Raw genomic sequence first — 18,453 nt, forward strand, 5'->3', positions numbered from 1 at the left:
AAAGAGGTTATAGATAAGAGACTATTAGGATGGTGGGGTCATATACAGTGGATGGATGATGAACGGAAAGCCAAACAATATGCAAATGTGGTTGTGAGTGGTAGGAGGGAAAGAGGATGTCCCAGGAACTCGTATGAAGAGCACATAAGATGATTGGGAGAGGAGAGAGGAAAGATAGTGGGGCAGATGTGGAGGCTGGCTGTGGATCAGGACAACTGGAGGTGGTGGTCCAAGGCTACCCCAGAGCTGTGAGGCACAAGCGCGGCAGAGAGAAAGAAGAAGAAGAAGTTTTCAAGAATCAATTGTGAGAAAATATGCAAACTTGGTATGAAGTTCCTATATCTGAGAAATGAGACACATCACTCTCCCACTACTAGCTCTTGGCCAATATGTATCATCCCCACAGCCCATGATGACATATTCTGGTGGCCCAACTTGGGGCCGTACTGTGGAGTACTACAGTGAACCTGTCACCCAATTCTCCAGCTCGACTGACAGAGGACAGTCAACTCCTCAGTGGCGCCCACTTTCACTCCAGAAGCTACCAACATGGTGTTTATCAGAGGTCAAGCAACCACCAGCAATCACTCTGCCATCATGAATGCCGACAACAGCTTGGAACCCCTCTCAGATTTCTCCACCCAACAGCCTTCTCCATCACCATTGGCAATGCTCCTCAGTAGTTCAGAGCAACAGCCCTGCATCAAGCCTACCCCGCCTCCAACTACTACTGCTCCCATGGTGCAGCAGTCCAGCGGCGAGCCTGCCCTGCCACCAGCCATCTTTCCCACATCAATCTGGGAGTTCAGTCCAGTGACACCAGCTGACGACCCACCGTGACACCCCCACAACTTGATGTTGCCTCACCTTCACTGCCCCCGGATTCCTGCCATGCCAGCATCAAGTTTTGCATCCCTGCTGCCAATCTTCAGGGGCAGGTCTTCAACTGCACGAGAACCCTGCCTCCTCCATGTGACAGTTCATAGAAATCCTGCAAGTGCACCAGATCCCACCATACACCATACTCCAGATCCGACCATATTTGGTTTCCACTCTTAAAAAGTCAACTCCAGGATGCCCCTTCCAATTGGTGGACCAAGTATGGAGAGTTTGTATCCACCTGGAAACAGCTCCAGAGTTGCCCCAGACTAGATTTGCTGGAACACAATGCAAAGCAGAAGCCCATAAAGAATTTCATGGGGCCACTTACAATGTGAACTAGCTTGTTGAACGTTTTCTTTGCCAGAAGCCTCAATTACAACATGATTAATCACTCACCTCACAGGGGAGGAGATCATCTCACTCTTAATCAGTCAGCTGAGCCACAAGCTGAAGACACTGGTTCACGCTGCCCACCCTCATGACTTCGAGGAGCTTGTTCAACTGGCTGTCAAATTTGAGAAAGACCTCCACCAACGACCAAAGCCCCAGCAGCCGATAACTGATGTTGCTGCCGTCCCTTCAGCTGCTCGTTTCACCCAGCCTTTGCAGTACCACTACTGCCCAAAGCGACATTTCCATTGGGACTGTCTGGTGATAAAGGAGAAGAAGCAACAGAGAAACGACTACACTGGAGAGAACTGAACTCTGCCCCTCCAGGAAGGCCAGTAGGAGCACCCAGCTAAGAGGCCGACGATTGCACCCAAGTTACCATCATCTCTGCCTCCACCACAACTTACCACCACCATCAAGGAAGGGTTCATGAGGGCACCGCAGCTGCTGTCATCATCACCACCAGCTAGCTGCTTCTCTTGCTCCCCAAGGACCTGATCATCAGCTGCAGCTGTCCACACTGGTCAACACCAAGGACCCAGCTACTAGTTGCATCCAGTTTCACACACTCTCCATGACTGAGGATATTACATCTGCTCTTAGTCACACCATCAAAGACTCCACTGTCCTCTCAATCACCAAGATGGGCTCCCCGGCTCCCTACATCCTGGCCATTCCTCTCATCAGTGATGAGAACACCATGCTCAGATGTCACCATATGTCAGCTCAAGCCCTCCCACACACCAGCTGTGACGACCCAGGAGCTCACGGGTCAGCCCTTGTGTCAGATACCCATACTCCTACACGGACAACATTGACATGCCCCACTGGACTCAGCTGCCACACACAATTTCATGCACTCCAGCCACCTGGTTCAGTACCCACATGCCCAGTAATCTGCTCTCAGGGTGATGCTAGCCAACCAGAGCACCAACTGCTCCACCAACCTCCATGGTCACCTAGACTTGGAGATTCTGAACCATCATCAGTCCATCTTCTTCCTAGGCCTACCAGATATTCGAGAAGACCTGATATTGGGACATCCCGGGCTTACTGCTATTCCAGCCACATTTCATTTCTAGAACAACTCATCTTTGGTGAGAAGTCATCGTCTGGTTTTCACTGCCCTCCACTTTAAAAGAGATTGGCCCTGAGAGAGTCAAGCAGTTAACAAAGAAGAAAAAACACCAAAGGTCCACAGAGCCAACTTGTGTGAGCTCCTCCAGTGGCACCCCAGCATGTTCATAGAGCACACACCACTCTCAGTGACCACAGCCACAAATCAAAGTATCCAGCTCAGCCGTCCTGTGATCATCAGATGACACCCCTACCAATACTCCAGTGAAAATCTATAAGCCATTGAGGAAGAGGCTGCACTACTAAAAACTCCCGGTCCAGTCAAACCAACCTATTACAACTCACCCATTGTCGTAGTCACCAAGAAGGACAGCACTGCCCAAGTCTGCATCCACTACTGATAGCTGAATTCCACCATCATTCTAGCAACTTCCCCCCAGATGACCCTACACCATACCATTAGGAACCTAGGCACTAACTGGGTGTTCAGCTCACTGGATCTCCTCATGGGATTCTGGCAAGTACCCCTAGCCCAGGTTCTCGACCATACACTGCCTTCACCACTCCTTACGGTGAGAAGCTTCAATTCAAGGTAATGCCATTTGGACTCCAGAATGCTTCCAGCTGCTTCCAGACCTTGATGAACAAGGTACTCAGTGTAAACATCGAACATTTCTGTTTTTTCTACTTAGATGACATTATCGTGTACTCAGAGACCTGGTACAACAACTTGCTTCACCTTGTCAAGGTACTAGAACGATTAGAGATGTACACACACACAATAGCAGCCACTAGATGTCAAATTGGAAGGAGCAGACTCGAATATTTGGTCCTCATCATCATCACAGATTGGAACTGACCCAAACCACAGTAAATCCAAGCTGTTGTCTCAGCAGATCCACCAGTAAATAGAGAGAAGCTCAAGGAATTCATTTGACTCCTGAGAAAGCTTCAAGAATTCATTCCTTACATCACCAAACTTTGTGCCTCGCTCACTGAACTGCTAAAACCAGATGGGCATGGTCTGAAACCGAAGAACTTGTGTTCCAACAAATCCCGGAAGCTGTCACCAACATCCAGCCCCTACTCCAGTCAGATTCCAAGCAGCCATTCATTCTTCAAACTGATGCAGGTAAAATAAGGATAATGGATAAGGGGAAGCACTCCATCAGGAGATAGAGTGTATTCAGCACATCATGACCTACACCAGTGCTAGACTGAATCCTACCAAACAACGTTATCATAGCAACGGGCAGGACTGTCCAGATGTTGTCTGGGCTATAACAATACCGCCCCTACCGTGAGGACAAGCCCTTCATCCCCCGCACCATTACACGGTTGAACAACTTCAAGGACAGCCGAATCAAACTAACCAGATGGGCTTTACTACTTCAAGAATTAAACTTCACTCTTGAATTTTGCCCAGGTTGAGAGAATCAACTAGCTGATGCCCTGTCATGAAACCCGAACACTGAAGTCATTGGAGACAAAGGTTACAGCCTCTCCCAAATTATGCAACCTGACCAGCAAAGGACAGTCAGTGAACCAGTAGCCCTCAATGCCATTGAAACCAAAGCTTTGCTACTTGATGAACTTCATCGAGTTCAAGCCAATGATTCACCAATGAGCGCCCAGATTCAGTGATGGATGGAGCTGCAAATAGTGCCCCTGGACCAACAACTGCCAGTCGACCAGAAGTTTGAGTACAGTACCGACTACACAACTATGGGAGAAGAATGTCAGCACTCTAGAACCATGATGGCGAATCCTAGTGCCCACTAGCTGCCGACCAAAGCTACTATTCCACCATTATGATGAAGACCTCATTGGCCACCCTGGCAGTGATGGAACATATTGCAGCACAACAAAGTACTACACCTGGTCCAGGATGCAAGCTCAGGTAACTGTCTACAGAGTTGTGAGCTCTGCAACTGTTCAAAGGGGTACAATCATGCATCTACCGCCCACCAGTGGCCACGAGACCCAATACAACCTTAGGATTCCTTGACCTGATGCTGTATCTGCCGTAATCCTTGGGCCGTATCTGCTATCAAAGCATCAACATCGATTCATCTTAGTCTTGATGGATGCCTTCTCACAATGGGTTGAAGCCTATCCACTCACCAACATGGAAACAACCACTATCTGTCAGATGCTAAAAACACACTTCTCTCCCTGATGGGGATATCCAAAGATAATTCTGACCGACAATGGGACGAAATTCTCTAGCAAGGCCTGGAAAAACCATTGTCTACAATGGGATGTGCAGCACTACACAACACCCATCTACCACCCCTGAGCAAATCCCACAGAGCTAAAGAAGGGATTACAAGTATGGCTCCAAGACAAGCATCAAGACTGGGGATGCCACCTGCCTCCAGTACTATCCACCATCCAGAACTGGCAAAACGCTGCCACCCGCTACAGCCCTAGACAAGTGCTGTTTGGAAGAAAACTCTACTGACCTGGCAAATGGATCCACGAGATGGACGCCCCGCCAGAAGATTGGCCAACAGATGTCTTCAAGAGGCAACACACACTCATATACTTCCAACAGGCTGCCCAGGACAACCAGGATCAGTATCAGGCCACCAAAGAAGATGTACCACCACCACACTACCAGCTAGGCGATGCCATCTTGGTCCAAAGCCACCCACTCTCCAACAAGGCCGAACGGGTTCAGGCTGGCCCAAGTCACAAATGGAAGGGAAAATATCCCATCGCTCACCAACTAGGACCAGAGTACCTATCTACTGAGTAAGCTAAGAACAGAAGACACTCAAGATACATGAGGACCAGCTGCACCCAGCACCAGCTCAAGACTCAGAGGTATTAATTATCATCATATAATGCCACACTGTCAAGACCAAGCACTTTAGCTGGTTCCTGGAGACCATGCCCCATATGGTACTCACCTGTGTTAAATACAAATCATAGAATTTTCATCTTGTTAATTTAAAATTGAGCAATACACCGCTTGCGCTTGGCTCCTGAAACTAGGGTGGTTGATAATCTCACTTCAGATTGAAATCACCAGATCAGTTAGCACTCACTACCCAAGCACAGAACTCTAGCCTAGGTGACTAACAGCCCCGTTACTTGCTGAGATGCACCTCCGGCATGCAGCACCAACACTGTAAGCTAACTTTTTATATCATGAACCTACTATGTTCCAAATTTGCTTAGAATCGTTATAGCTGTTTTTGAGATCCATTAAACCAGATAACCAGATATAAACATATAAAAATAACCAAATATGACAATATAAACAGATATATACAGAAATTGCTCACTTGATATAATAGGATCATGAGGTTATCTCATTGATAGAATTAGTAGCAAACTTCAAAATTATCTGCCTCAGTGAATTGCTAAATTCCTGTGGTAATTCACATTAAGATCCAGTGGCTTTCATCGAGATAGTATCGTGGAAAATAATAAATTTAATTATTTGTAATATTTGCGACCTATTCAGATGAAAGTAGTCAGATTTTTTTGTGGATTGCTTACAAATTGGATTGACACCCTGCGGCATTCTACCGATTGTCCAGCATTTTCAATATTTTCAATTGCAGGTAAGATTGGTCCAAGACCTAATGCAGTTCCACAGTATCTTGGTAGCCCGTAATTATAAAAAACATTACATGATCCTATTACAATAGAATCTTCTCTTTCATTTCCTTTAAACGTTTCATGAAAAAATATGTTTGTAGATTAGATTCGTTGTTGAAAAAATTCAGAAACAGTAAATATTTTCGTCACATTAACGGACTTGGCAGTTCTATGATATGCAAAAGTGATTCCTTCAAGATGGATTTTAGGCAGCTGAGCTCATAGAGGATGAAAAAATCTGCAATTTGGAAGCAATCGTGAGTTTCTATGATGTTTCCAGACTTGCTTTAGAAACTCTTGATTTACAGTAGAATCACAAAAATAATTGAAAAACTAAAATCACAATTTTTAAAATCTCCTGTTACTTTCTACTGGTATTGGACTCCATCTATATTGGAAAAGTATCATCTATTGAAGTGGAAAGAGGAGGTAAATTCTCACATTCTTACAAGATTTGGAAATTTTTTGGTATCTGAAGTATTTCACAAAAAATGCAGCCTTCAATACAGAAATTGGCCATTTTTTGGGTATTGGAATATGGGCTTGAGTGCATCAACAATAAATTCTCCATTTTCGACCGAATTGTATTTATGATGCATGACTTTGAACCGCCTTGACGAGCTGAAAAGAATGGAGTGTAGTACAATGAGATCCGAGCATTGTGTCAAAAGTTATAAGTGTTTGAAAATTTCGATCCTTGAGGTGTCCTTATGCGCGCCTCTCCTCAGGGAAAAACTCAAATGAAGTATGTCTAACGAGGATTATCATAGAACGTGATCTCATGAACTCATAATAATTGTGTGAAATATCAATGTGACAGAAACTTAGTTGGTGATGATGGTTGAAGCTAAAAATTAGGTGCTTTTTACAATAACAGGAGCATTGTGGTCAGGTTTACCTGGAAATCTATGTGAGATAGAGCGCTCTATCTGATCTCAGATTGTAGAGCACAAAAATACCCCGAGATGTATTTTGAATTATACATCTAAATGGTAACAATTGGTAGATATTGTTGATCAAGAACTAGAATTCATTAAAATTGAATTTTACTTCAAATTTTACTCATTTTTGAAAAATCATAACTCAGTACTCATAAGAATTTTTCATCTAAATCTAATTTCTAATTTTCAAATCTTAATCCAATTTTCAATCTACATCTAATCTAATTTTCAATCTCACAGAATATTTTAATCTAAATGAAGCCTAATTTTTCTGCCTGATTACTGGATTTGGCGGAAATAGCTGAAAACTGGAAAATGAACCAAAAATACAATGTTTTGGGGCCATTTTGTATCTAGCACAAAGAAAATTTGCATGAAGAAATTGGTTCTGGACTTCTGTCATGTATCCAAATAATATATTTTAAAATCAGAACTACAATATTTCTATATTGCAAACACACCCCCTTTTTTATGTCTATAATGACTGAAATATCATAATATATATCCGATTACTTAGAACCATGAATCGGATTTTCATGTTATAGACTTACCCAAATTCTATGAATCCCAGAAAAATATGTGTCAGCATTTGTTTCTGGACACGATCTGCGAAGTTTCGCACAGGAAATTGATTGGCTATGTAGGTCATGAAGTCATCTGCTACCGCTGGCCCTGTTAGCAAATTCTAGTTATTATTGATATCCCAGTGAAAGTTATCACTCCCAGACCAATAGAATCATCAAGATGATGAAATACACAGACAATAGATGAGGGAGTTGACGAATATTCCACTCAAGTCATATGAATAAAAAAACATTGATGGCCAGTTGCACCAAAATCTATTCCAGCTTGACTGCCGTGAACATATAAATGTGGGTAATGTAGGGAAATCCGATATGACAACTATCCAATCACATCATACCACAATGGATAATTATTGACCCTTGTTATTAATAGAATAGGAGAGTTGATTATTTATCATATTAGATTACTGCATACATCAGTTCAAGATTATTCATACAGTCACTTACCAAAAAGTTGGCGAGATCCAAAAATCTGATCAGAAAAACTGAATTCACCCTGATAGGAATATCTGTACATATAGACAGAATCATTTTTGGTAGCAACTCCCTGCAGCCGAGCCCCCTCAACAATGCCCGTTGTGTACAGACGGTCAGTTAGCATCTGGAAATTGCCCATTCATATTAAATTTGTTGTCAATATAATATCATTGTGACTTGAGTGCAGGATAATTTTCAGTAGATTCTATAGAGACCTTAACCAGACAAAACTTTGTAAATCCATATTGGCTTGTAAATATAATATATAAGCGCCACGTTGGTTGTGACATGTTTATGTAATGTCCTTTTGGGGTTACATGTGCCCAGCTGGCAGCAATCGGTAGAGCATGTGAGTTTTCAATACTTTTTGATATTTATGCGCCTACTAAAATGAAAATACCATAAGGTTCTTACCAGCTCTTTGAGGAGCTTATACCAAATTCTGCAATCAATCGCTGCAAACTGCAGCTTCATCAACCGGCAATCTTTACCGCTGCATTGACTGACTCCACAATTATAGATGTTGAAGAAGTAGATGAATATAAGGATTTCAAATATTTCACAAGACAATATGGTACTGACATTGATCCAACTTGCCACCATCTGACAAAGGGGTCAGCAGTATGAGATAATACCAAGTGTGATCAACAATGGTATTTTGATTAGAATTCCTTATACTTTCTATGACTTGTAGTACTGCTTTGACTTAATTGTATGACCCTGTATTTCAGTCAATTTGATTCCCGAGATTATGTTAAACCATATAAATAAATCTTGAGAATGTATTATTTCTGAAGATATGATGATCAATACTGTATATCGCTGATTTATCCAACTCATTCGGTGAAGAATATAGTTGATAATTTTATCAATTTGTCAATACTAATAATGAAAAATACTAGTACAAGATTGGTCATGCATGAAGACAGGATCAAAAATGAAAGATACACCATTCAATCAATTAATATTTCATTACAATGAAATCAACGAGCAAAAAATGAAATATGAGACAACAAATATAGAAACAATGTAAGAAAATATGCAAGAAAAATATCACAGATGGCTCAATAAAAACTCTTATTCTGCATAATAGCATCAACTAACAATTTTCATAATTCCTCTATCAGCATATATATTATAGATTTCTTTCTCTAGCTCAATCATTCGTCTCGCTTCTGCTTATTGGATAAGAATTTTATAATTCAGTATTCCAACCATTTAAATGATTTTTGAATATTAATTCTCAGGGTATGAGTTCGGCGGTCAGTGGAATTTGAATAAAATAATTTATCATAGGAACTTTGAGCTTCTTATTATGATAATAATACTGATTTTTAGAGCATATCTAATACTTTGAATGGTGATATAATTATAATTAGATATTTTTCCTCATCCATGTTCTTAATAAGACTTTTCCCTTAGTTATAACTATTTGCACAATTAAGTTGAAATCAAGCTTGATTTCTAAGTAAAACCTATGAGCTAGCTTTATGAAATTTCTATTAATCCGTTGCACCTCAGTGCATTCTTAGACATTATTTTTTTCTGTAACTCTCATGCATAGATTTTTCACAAATTCAAAGATGTGGCATGGATTCGCCTCATGTCTCCTATGCCTTTTTCTGGTGGGCTGCTGTCGTCCTCTCCACTGGGGATATTTAAATTAATAACTCATGTCATAGAGTGACTTCACTGAGTTAGGTTCATTACTTATTAGGAATTGTTGAGATTTGTACTTTGGTAATAAATAAATTTAATAATTATTATAAGGGATTCAGTCTACTGCTCTCATATTGGTTGGTGTCTCAGTCGATTTCTGGCAAGCAAGTGGGTAGTTGATCTCCTCTTATTCATTTTCAACAATAGGCTACTCCCTATTTCTAAATTCACATAAAGTTTGAATATCTTCTCCTATTTCAACAAATCCGCCATGACACAATTTAATACTGTCTAATAGTCCACAGTACAAGAGCATATTAAAAGGATACATGAATATAATTAACACTTGAATTTTATTTTATGCTAGTTATAGATTTTCATGCTCCCTCCAATAATTATAAATTTTTATATTTTTAAAAAAGACCATGTGGTGACTTTTGAAATAATTATTTTTAGCACCCAACAAATACTTAGTTCTGATTGGTACAACACCAGATTTTTGTACTAAATGTTCTAATGTGTTAGTATGCCCTAATAAAACTAGATCCCACTTCCCTTCTATTTTTATTATGTTCCATGATTTTTATCTGCTCACATATTGTGACGACGCAACATGCCTGAGCGTTCATGACCTGAGAAATTCACATTCAATACTAAAATATGGTCATAAACGAAATACTCACTAAAACCTTTATTGTCATTTAGAACATCTTTTAAGGTTATATTATTTGAGGTTAGGTTCTAAGCAGACGACATTGTACATCACATTCTGATCATATGTTTTTTCATGCCTGCTACATCTACTGGATTTGGTGTTTGTAAAACCAATTTAAAAAAACTGTAATATTTTGCATTTATTAGAAATGTGAAAATTTGTGAGAAGTGTATTAATTTATCCCATGAACACAAATTGAATGATTCTGCCCCAATTTGCAAATTATTTTTGTCTAATTAATATAGCTGACTGACATCACAGCTGTTCTGCAAGAGACAATTATTTCTTGTTCTGAATTCGTACACTCACTCTTGTCCCCTTCTGTGATAATCTTTTTTAACGTGATGGAGTAGTTTCATAAAGCCAATTAGCTTTCATTCAATTTTGTTTTGTAACTACTCCAATTAGCTGTAAAATTAATTGTTTTCTTTTATTTGTTAGATTTGTTGAATGTAATTTTTTTTTTGAGGGTCCACTTAATGGATTAGCCTACTTATTGATTCTTGTGGAATTCCCATCCTCCCAGGTTACCGTAAAGGTAAATTTTCTTCTAAAGGTGTTAAAAGTGCTTCAATTGAATATAATCCAAGAAAAAATATATACTGCGTGAGTATTAGACATAAGTGTGAATAAATAGTGAAACTATTACAATAAGAAGCATATAATATCCAATAACCTGGACGAAGATACACATGTTTGATAGGGTGGTTTCAAGTCTTGGAAAAATTGTGTGGTGTCCAAAAAGTTGTAACACGCATATCTTTATTTGAGCATATTTTAAAATTTATATTACTGTTGAATTTAACTATTTTTCCCTCAAATTAAAATTCATTGTATGCCTTACTTGAGTATTGGACTTATTATTCAATTTCCAATTTTCTTAGGAGTGTCGAGAATGTATTTTTCTATGAACAAAGAGAAAATACATTGCTGATACTCACCGAGCATTAACAGCGATACTGGCTGAAAGGAGACATAGCAGTTTTTCCATATTTTTTCATCCCTCAAATTTGTATTGGGCCCGTGTGAAATCGATTTCCCACGGACTTAATTACTTATGCGAGTGGAGTGTGAGTATATTATATTGTTTGGCTCAATGCACTCAGTATATCGGCAATTCCGTGTGTACTGGAGTCAGATAATATTGATAGTGTCATCTCATACTGTGAGCGGCACTTTGGATCATTTTAATATAGTTGTCAACATTGAAAATTTCATTAAACTTTCAATAGACGAGTGTAGTCTACCTAGGTCAGAATCGATTTTGATTCTAGGAGGATTGCATTCATTAGTTTATTTCAAAGCCGCATTTCTTTTTTAAGGTAGATATAATATTAGATATCAGGCAGTTCCTCAAGAATACCACGTCATGATTAGTGTTGTGTGGTGAGTGCAATTGTGAGTCTGGAGACAGAGGTCTTGAGTAAATTAAAAACTGATTCAATATTTCTGTCTTCAGTAATTAAACCTGGTCACTCCCCTCAAAACACTAAAACCTATGCTCACCAGCTGAATATCTGATGCATCAACAAGAATAGTTTTCTAAGAGTTTCAATTTTCAGCAATCCTGGGTGTGTTTGGTGTGAACTATCAAAACGATAGCCATCACAGGAGGGGTGTTGTAACAGGAAGTGGCGAATCCGAACAGGAACTTTACCTTACATCTGTATTCAGGTGTAGAAATACCCTGTTTCAGTATCAATTTGGAAGAGAAATCACACATGACTTTGAATTTATTGAAACTTAATTACATATATCTGTTGTGTAATCAAGAACTTGTATTTGTATGAAACATTGTCGTCTTTCTTTGAACCTGTGTTCATCCTATTTTGTTGATACGGTATTGTGAATTGTGCTAAGATTGGATACCGCACAAGCATTGCCATAGACTTGAATGAAATACGCCTATACACATGTTGAATTATATATTTTGTGTTCATGGAAGCATCCTTGGTTATAGCTTCATGATATATTATAATTTAATATCTCAAACATATGAGATCATAGGCAAATTGTTGAGTAACAATTTGAAAATCAGGCACATAGATTCATTCAGGAAAGCTCATGATTAGCTTTCAGATAGTAGCATTATGCCCATATATTGTGATGGATAGCCTAATTATATTACAAATTGTAATGTATGTAGCTGTGAGGTTGGCAGACGTTGTTGTTTTCGCGCGCTCTGAGTGGTAATAAAGGTTATGTTGGGATGATGAATTGAAGAAATAATAAAGTAAGTTATTTAAAGTAAGTGGTTGTGTTTTATTCATGGTTATCATATTTTACATTGGCGACGAGAAATTGGAAGTTTCATTAGGCGTGTTATGGCGGCGTTTATAGGACATATTGGAGCGTTTGATGCCAGTGAGGAAACATGGGAGTCGTACATCGAGAGACTTGAAATTTTTATGGATGCAAACGACATCAAAAAAGATAAAAAGGTTTCAACGTTATTGTCTATAATGGGACTCAAAACATATAATCTACTGAAACATTTGTGTGCTCCGGATAAGCCTACGGTACTACAAAGCAATTCGAAGAACTTGTTAGCTTAGTTGGAACTCATTTAAATCCAAAGCCTTCCTTTATTGCTGAAAGGTACAAGTTCAGTTTGCGAAATCAGCAAGAACACGAATCAATTGCTGATTATATTGTCAAACTAAAAGAACTTTCAATCAATTGTGAATTTCAAGCAAATTGGCCAGATTATTTGCGGGATCGTTTGGTGAGTGGTCTGCGGAGTGATGCAATCAAAAAGAGGCTGTTAGGCGAACATGAGTTAACGTATGATGCAGCGGTAAAAATTGCCTTGAGTATTGAGTTAACAGACAAGGAGGCGGCTTCATTATCATCAGTTCCAGTAGGCCTCCAAAGGGAGGAAAAGATCGCGCAGCTTCAGCGTCATGGTGGAGGAGGTAACAGGCCGGTGGAGAGTCAAGGGCGTGGCCAATCAACAGTTCATGGACAGCACGGTGCCTGTTTCTGTTGCGGCAAGTACGGCCACCGCGCTGGAAATTGCAGATTCAAATCGTACAAATGTAACAATTGTGGGAAAAGTGGACATTTAGCTAAAGTCTGTAAAGCAAAGGGTAAGTCTTCTTATTCATTTAATAATAAAGCACAAAACTATGTGGATTGTGCAGATGTTGGGGGTAATGATGGTTTTAAATATCGAGAGGATGATGAAAATTGTAATGAAAATCATTATTTAACAAATCTATATACATTGAAGTCAGAGTATGAGCGTGACAAAATTAATAGTGTAACAAGAATCAAGCCAATCACACTAGAATTAATAGTTGAAAACAAACCTCTCTTATTTGAGGTTGACAGTGGGGCTTGTGTATCAGTAATTTATGTAAGATGTTATGAGGAAACCTTTTCTCATCTGGAATATTGCAGCCAACAAATTTAGTTTTAAGTTCATATACTAATAATCCAATCATACCTAAGGGCAAAGTGGCGGTTACAGTCAAACATAAGAACAGGGAACACCAATTGACATTGTATGTAATTAACAATGGTGCAAATCCATTGATTGGTAGAGACTGGATGAGAGACCTCAAATTGGTAGTTCAAATCCCAGAAGCTAAAAATTTGCATTCCGTAATTAGTAAACAACCCATTAATAACTCGGAAGTAGGTTTAGTTCATGAGACAGAGTTGATAAACGAGTTGTATAATAAATATCTAGGTGTTTTCACAGACAAGTTAGGTTGCTAGAAGGGTGAGTCAGCACGTTTAGAGTTAAAGGATAATGTTTATCCTAAGTTTTTGAAACCTAGGACCATCCCTTATGCATTGCAAGACAAAGTAAAAGCAGAAATAGAGAGGCTAGAACAGGAAGGCATTTTGGAAGCAGTAAGCAACAGTGAATGGGGTACTCCTATTGTACCTGTAATAAAAAGGAATGGTGAATTGAGAATATGTGCTGATTTTCTTAGTTCCACTGTTAATAAATGCTTAGTTGTGAATCATCATCCAATTCCTAAAATTGAGGTCTTGTTCAATAGATTACAAGAAGGTGAAAAATATTCATAATAGATTTGTCACAAGCATATCAGCAAGTAAGACTTGATGAAGGATCCAAACATATTTGTACTATAAGCACTCCTTGGGGCCTTTTCAGATATAATAGACTGCCATTTGGTATTGCCTCAGCACCTGGTATTTTTCAACAAATTATGGAAAAAAATCTGGCTGGAATTACGGGAGTAGTTTGTTTTCTTGATGACATCTTAGTTAGTGGTAAAAACTTGACAGAGCATTATGATAGGTTAACAGAAGTATGTAAGAGATTGGATGCTAATGGTTTAGCAGTAAGTAAGAATAAGTGTGAGTTTTTCAAAAAAACGGTGGAGTATTTGGGTTTATTATTAGTAAGGAAGGATTGAGAACAGCACCAAGTAAGATTGCGGCTATAACAAATGCCCCTACTCCAACTAATGTGAGTCAACTCCAAGCATTTCTGGGATTAGTAAACTATAATTGTAAATATGTGCCTAAATTAGCAACAATTGCAGCCCCTCTGCATCAACTGTTATGTAAAGATAGTGTTTTCAACTGGTCGGTGTCATGTCAACAAGCCTTTGAATTGATTAAAAGTAAATTAATTGCAGCGCCTATACTAGCACATTATGATGTTAAGTTGCCACTTCAATTAGCTACCGACTCATCAGCTTATGGCTTAGGTTGCGTACTGAGTCAGATTCAAAAAGATGGATCAGAAAAACCAATTTGTTATGCTTCTAGAACTTTGTCAAAAGCTGAGAAAGGATATTCTGTGATTGATAGAGAAGCATTGGCTATTGTTTATGGTATAAAAAGGTTTAATCAGTATATGTATGGTAATAAGTTTACATCAGCCTACTAACAGACCATAAACTGTTATTATCTATATTTGGGTCGAAGAAAGGATTGCCAGTATATGCAGCTAGTAGGCTGCAAAGATATGCCTTGTTTTTGACAAATTATGATTTCAATATCAAGTATATTACATCTAGAGCCAATGCCAATGCAGATTGCTTATCAAGACTTCTATTGAATGTAAAAGATTTTGTTTTTGAAAATGATGATGTAGACTATGTGGGTACATATTTACAGTTTATCACAGAAAATGACATTCCTATTGATTTTAACTGTGTGAAATTAGAAACAAGTAAAGATACACTATTAAAAAAAGTTTACAGTTATGTTATGTATGGTTGGCCAGAGGGTAAGCTTAATTCAGACATGGAGGATATGAGACCATTTTTCCAAAAACAACATGAATTAGTTATAGAGCAGGGTATTCTGATGTGGGGACATAGGGTTATTATTCCTTCCTGTTTACGCAAACATACATAGCTTAGACATACCTTTTCACCTCCTTTTAGACTGGCGACTAATGGACAGGCCGAAAATAGTGTAAAAGTAACAAAAAAACGAATAAAATGTGCTCTTCTAGAAAATGAAAATGTGGAATTGGCTTTGTGTAGATTTTTATTAGCATATCGAAATGCGATTCATCCTACTACAAATGAGAGTCCTGCTATGTTAATGCTCAATAGACCATTGAGGTCAGTTTGGATTTAATTAAACCAAATTTGCAAAGGGTTGTTTATGATAAACAAGACAAACAAGTGGAAAATTATCGGGGAGGTAAGACTAGGGATTATATTGTAGGGCAACCTGTGATTGTTAGAGACTACAGGGGACAAAGGAAATGGATTGAGGCAAACATTGTTGACAAATTAGGTCCAGTAAAATATTTGGTGAAACTAAATAATGATGTAATTTGGAAACATCATGTGGATCAGATTGTTAGTGCGCATTACACAGCTGAAGAAACGACATTCACTCATGATTTATTGTTGACACCACTGGAAGTGAGCTTAGAAGTGGGAGTTCAGAGAGATATAATTAATCTGGATAAGGCATCGCCAACTGATCACATCCCAATCCCCATTCAATCCCCTGGCAGGGAATTACCTTCCAGGATTTCACAAGACAGAAAGTCACAGCCTCAGCTGTCGGGTGAAGTGTCTAATGATAACTCCTCAGAATCAGAAATGATTGTGGTAATGAGTGGTAATAAAGGTTATGTTGGGATGATGAATCAAAGAAATAATAAAGTAAGTTATTCAAAGTAAGTGGTTGTGTTTTATTAATGGTTATCATATTTTACACAAATAATTAAGGTTAAGAGTCATACCGTTTTGATATAGGCCTACTGTTCTGGCCAGAGAATTCGAATTGTAGCGCCAGAATGCCAGACTGTATTTCTGCCAATAGCAGGCTTGTGTTTGCGTTGGCGCAGACCGTCCTGCTTGCTTCGGCCTTGTCGATGATTTTGTGAGTCGTCCTTGTCTTGTCTGTCTTGTCTCGTCAGCCCGTTTTGCAAGACCAAAGTTGTGTTTGTCATGTAATTTTCGATCGGAAATTTCTTGTAAATTGTTTGAATGTTGTGTGTGTGAATTATGAATATAACAGTGTAAATAGTATTGAATTGAATTAATTTTGAATCAGATTTGAATTTATAAAGAATCCAGTTTGAGCTTTGTTCAAAACACAGTGCATAGCCTGCAAGTTGAACGCAAAAAGGCAGCCCGGAAGCAAAAACCTGTCTTTTCCCAGATTTCATCCCACCCTGAACCTGACCAAAACACCTGATAAAGGCTTCGAAGGGCAAGTAGTCAAGATTGGAATAAATTTGGTGAGTTTTTGCTCTTTTTTATTGTTCATTAATGCAGAGTTTAACTGTACAAATAACCTGGCTCAAATTGAAGATTACATTTTGCCCCTTGTTTGTATTTGATTATTTAAATAGTAAATTACAGTCCTCTGGTAGCTCTAGACTGAGCTTTGTTCAGAACATTTTCTGTTCCTGCCGAGCCGGGATGAATTTGAATTTGTAATTTGTAGATTAATTCACACACATTGGATTTAAGCAGTTCCGTATTTGTCCAATGTTGGCATGTCTGATCCATGCTCAACTTAAGTTTGTTGTAGCCTTGTTCTAAGAGCAAGGTTTCTTGTCAATTTGTATTGTCTGAAATTAAATTTATTTCAGTTAAAATTGTAGTTTCCTGAAACTAGGCACATTGGCTCTTTTTCAGGAATTTGTTTGTTTGTTGGAATTTGTATTGTCCATTTTTTATACATGTTAGTGAAGGTTAATCACCAGCATGATTTTGTTTGTTCAATTCAACAAGCTAGTTATCGTTTGTTTGTGAGTTGTTGGAAGAACATTATCTAATCATATAGTTTTGTTTTCAGCAATAACTTATCTTGTGGATTGATAATCAAAGTTTAACTTTGATAACTTACTAACTCGTGACTCTCCCTTTCATCTAGTTTTGAACTCATTCTTGTTTTATTGTTTGTTGTTTGTATTGTCAGGGCTGAATTGTTTTGTGTATGAGTTCAAGATGGAGGAAAAATTACAGAAACAAATCAGGGTGCATCGTGCTAAACTGGAACAATTGTATGCCAGATTGCAAAGAATTTATGACCTGTCTAAAAATGTCTCTGATCCAAAAGTAGCTGAGCAATTTTCAATCTTGTATCCTCGGGTGTCTCAGACCATTTCGGATTATGAAAAGACAGAATTAGTGGTTAATGAGTTGGAACTTGAGTTGAATAAAGATCATGTTGTAGCATTCAACAACTTACACCTAGATCTGTTTCAGTATATTGAAGTAGCGGCTAACACTCTCAAACAGAAAGAGTTGACTGTCGCTATTGCTCAATCTTTGGCAGCTACAGCAGCTAGTTTACAGCCGGTCGTGTCCGAGTCGGTACTGCCTAAAATCGACCTTCCGAAATTTGATGGGAACCAGACTCAATGGTCGGTGTTTCATGAACTATTGAAGGCATTGGTACATGACAACAAGAATTTGAACGATCAGCAGAAGGTCCAATATCTTGTAAGTAGACTTACTGGACAAGCAGCAAATATTTGTCGTCATTTGCCACCATTGGCTAACAATTATCAAATAATTTGACAGGCATTATTGACCCCCTATAACAATCCACGGGCGCAAGTCGATGCCTATTTCAAACAAATTTTTGAATTTCGTCCAATAAAATCAGAATCAAAGGCAGGTTGCATCGCGATTTTGGATGGGTTTTGCAG

General features: G+C 38.8%; 1 protein-coding gene across 2 annotated transcripts in view; it reads right to left on the reverse strand.

Annotated features, from left to right (window-relative positions):
- The window catches only part of LOC111057026 (esterase E4), a 302,990-nt gene that overhangs the window by 22,352 nt on the left and 262,185 nt on the right, over positions 1 to 18,453 (reverse strand). For both annotated transcript variants that reach the window (XM_039421458.1, XM_039421459.1), the window contains 2 exons: positions 7,934 to 8,087; positions 7,454 to 7,574 (listed from right to left, as the gene is read on the reverse strand). In XM_039421458.1, the coding sequence (XP_039277392.1) occupies positions 7,454 to 7,574; positions 7,934 to 8,087 (275 nt within the window). The remainder of the gene's footprint in view (positions 1 to 7,453; positions 7,575 to 7,933; positions 8,088 to 18,453) is intronic.

Source organism: Nilaparvata lugens, chromosome 2 (assembly GCF_014356525.2).
Source record: "Nilaparvata lugens isolate BPH chromosome 2, ASM1435652v1, whole genome shotgun sequence".
Taxonomy (NCBI): domain Eukaryota; kingdom Metazoa; phylum Arthropoda; class Insecta; order Hemiptera; family Delphacidae; genus Nilaparvata; species Nilaparvata lugens.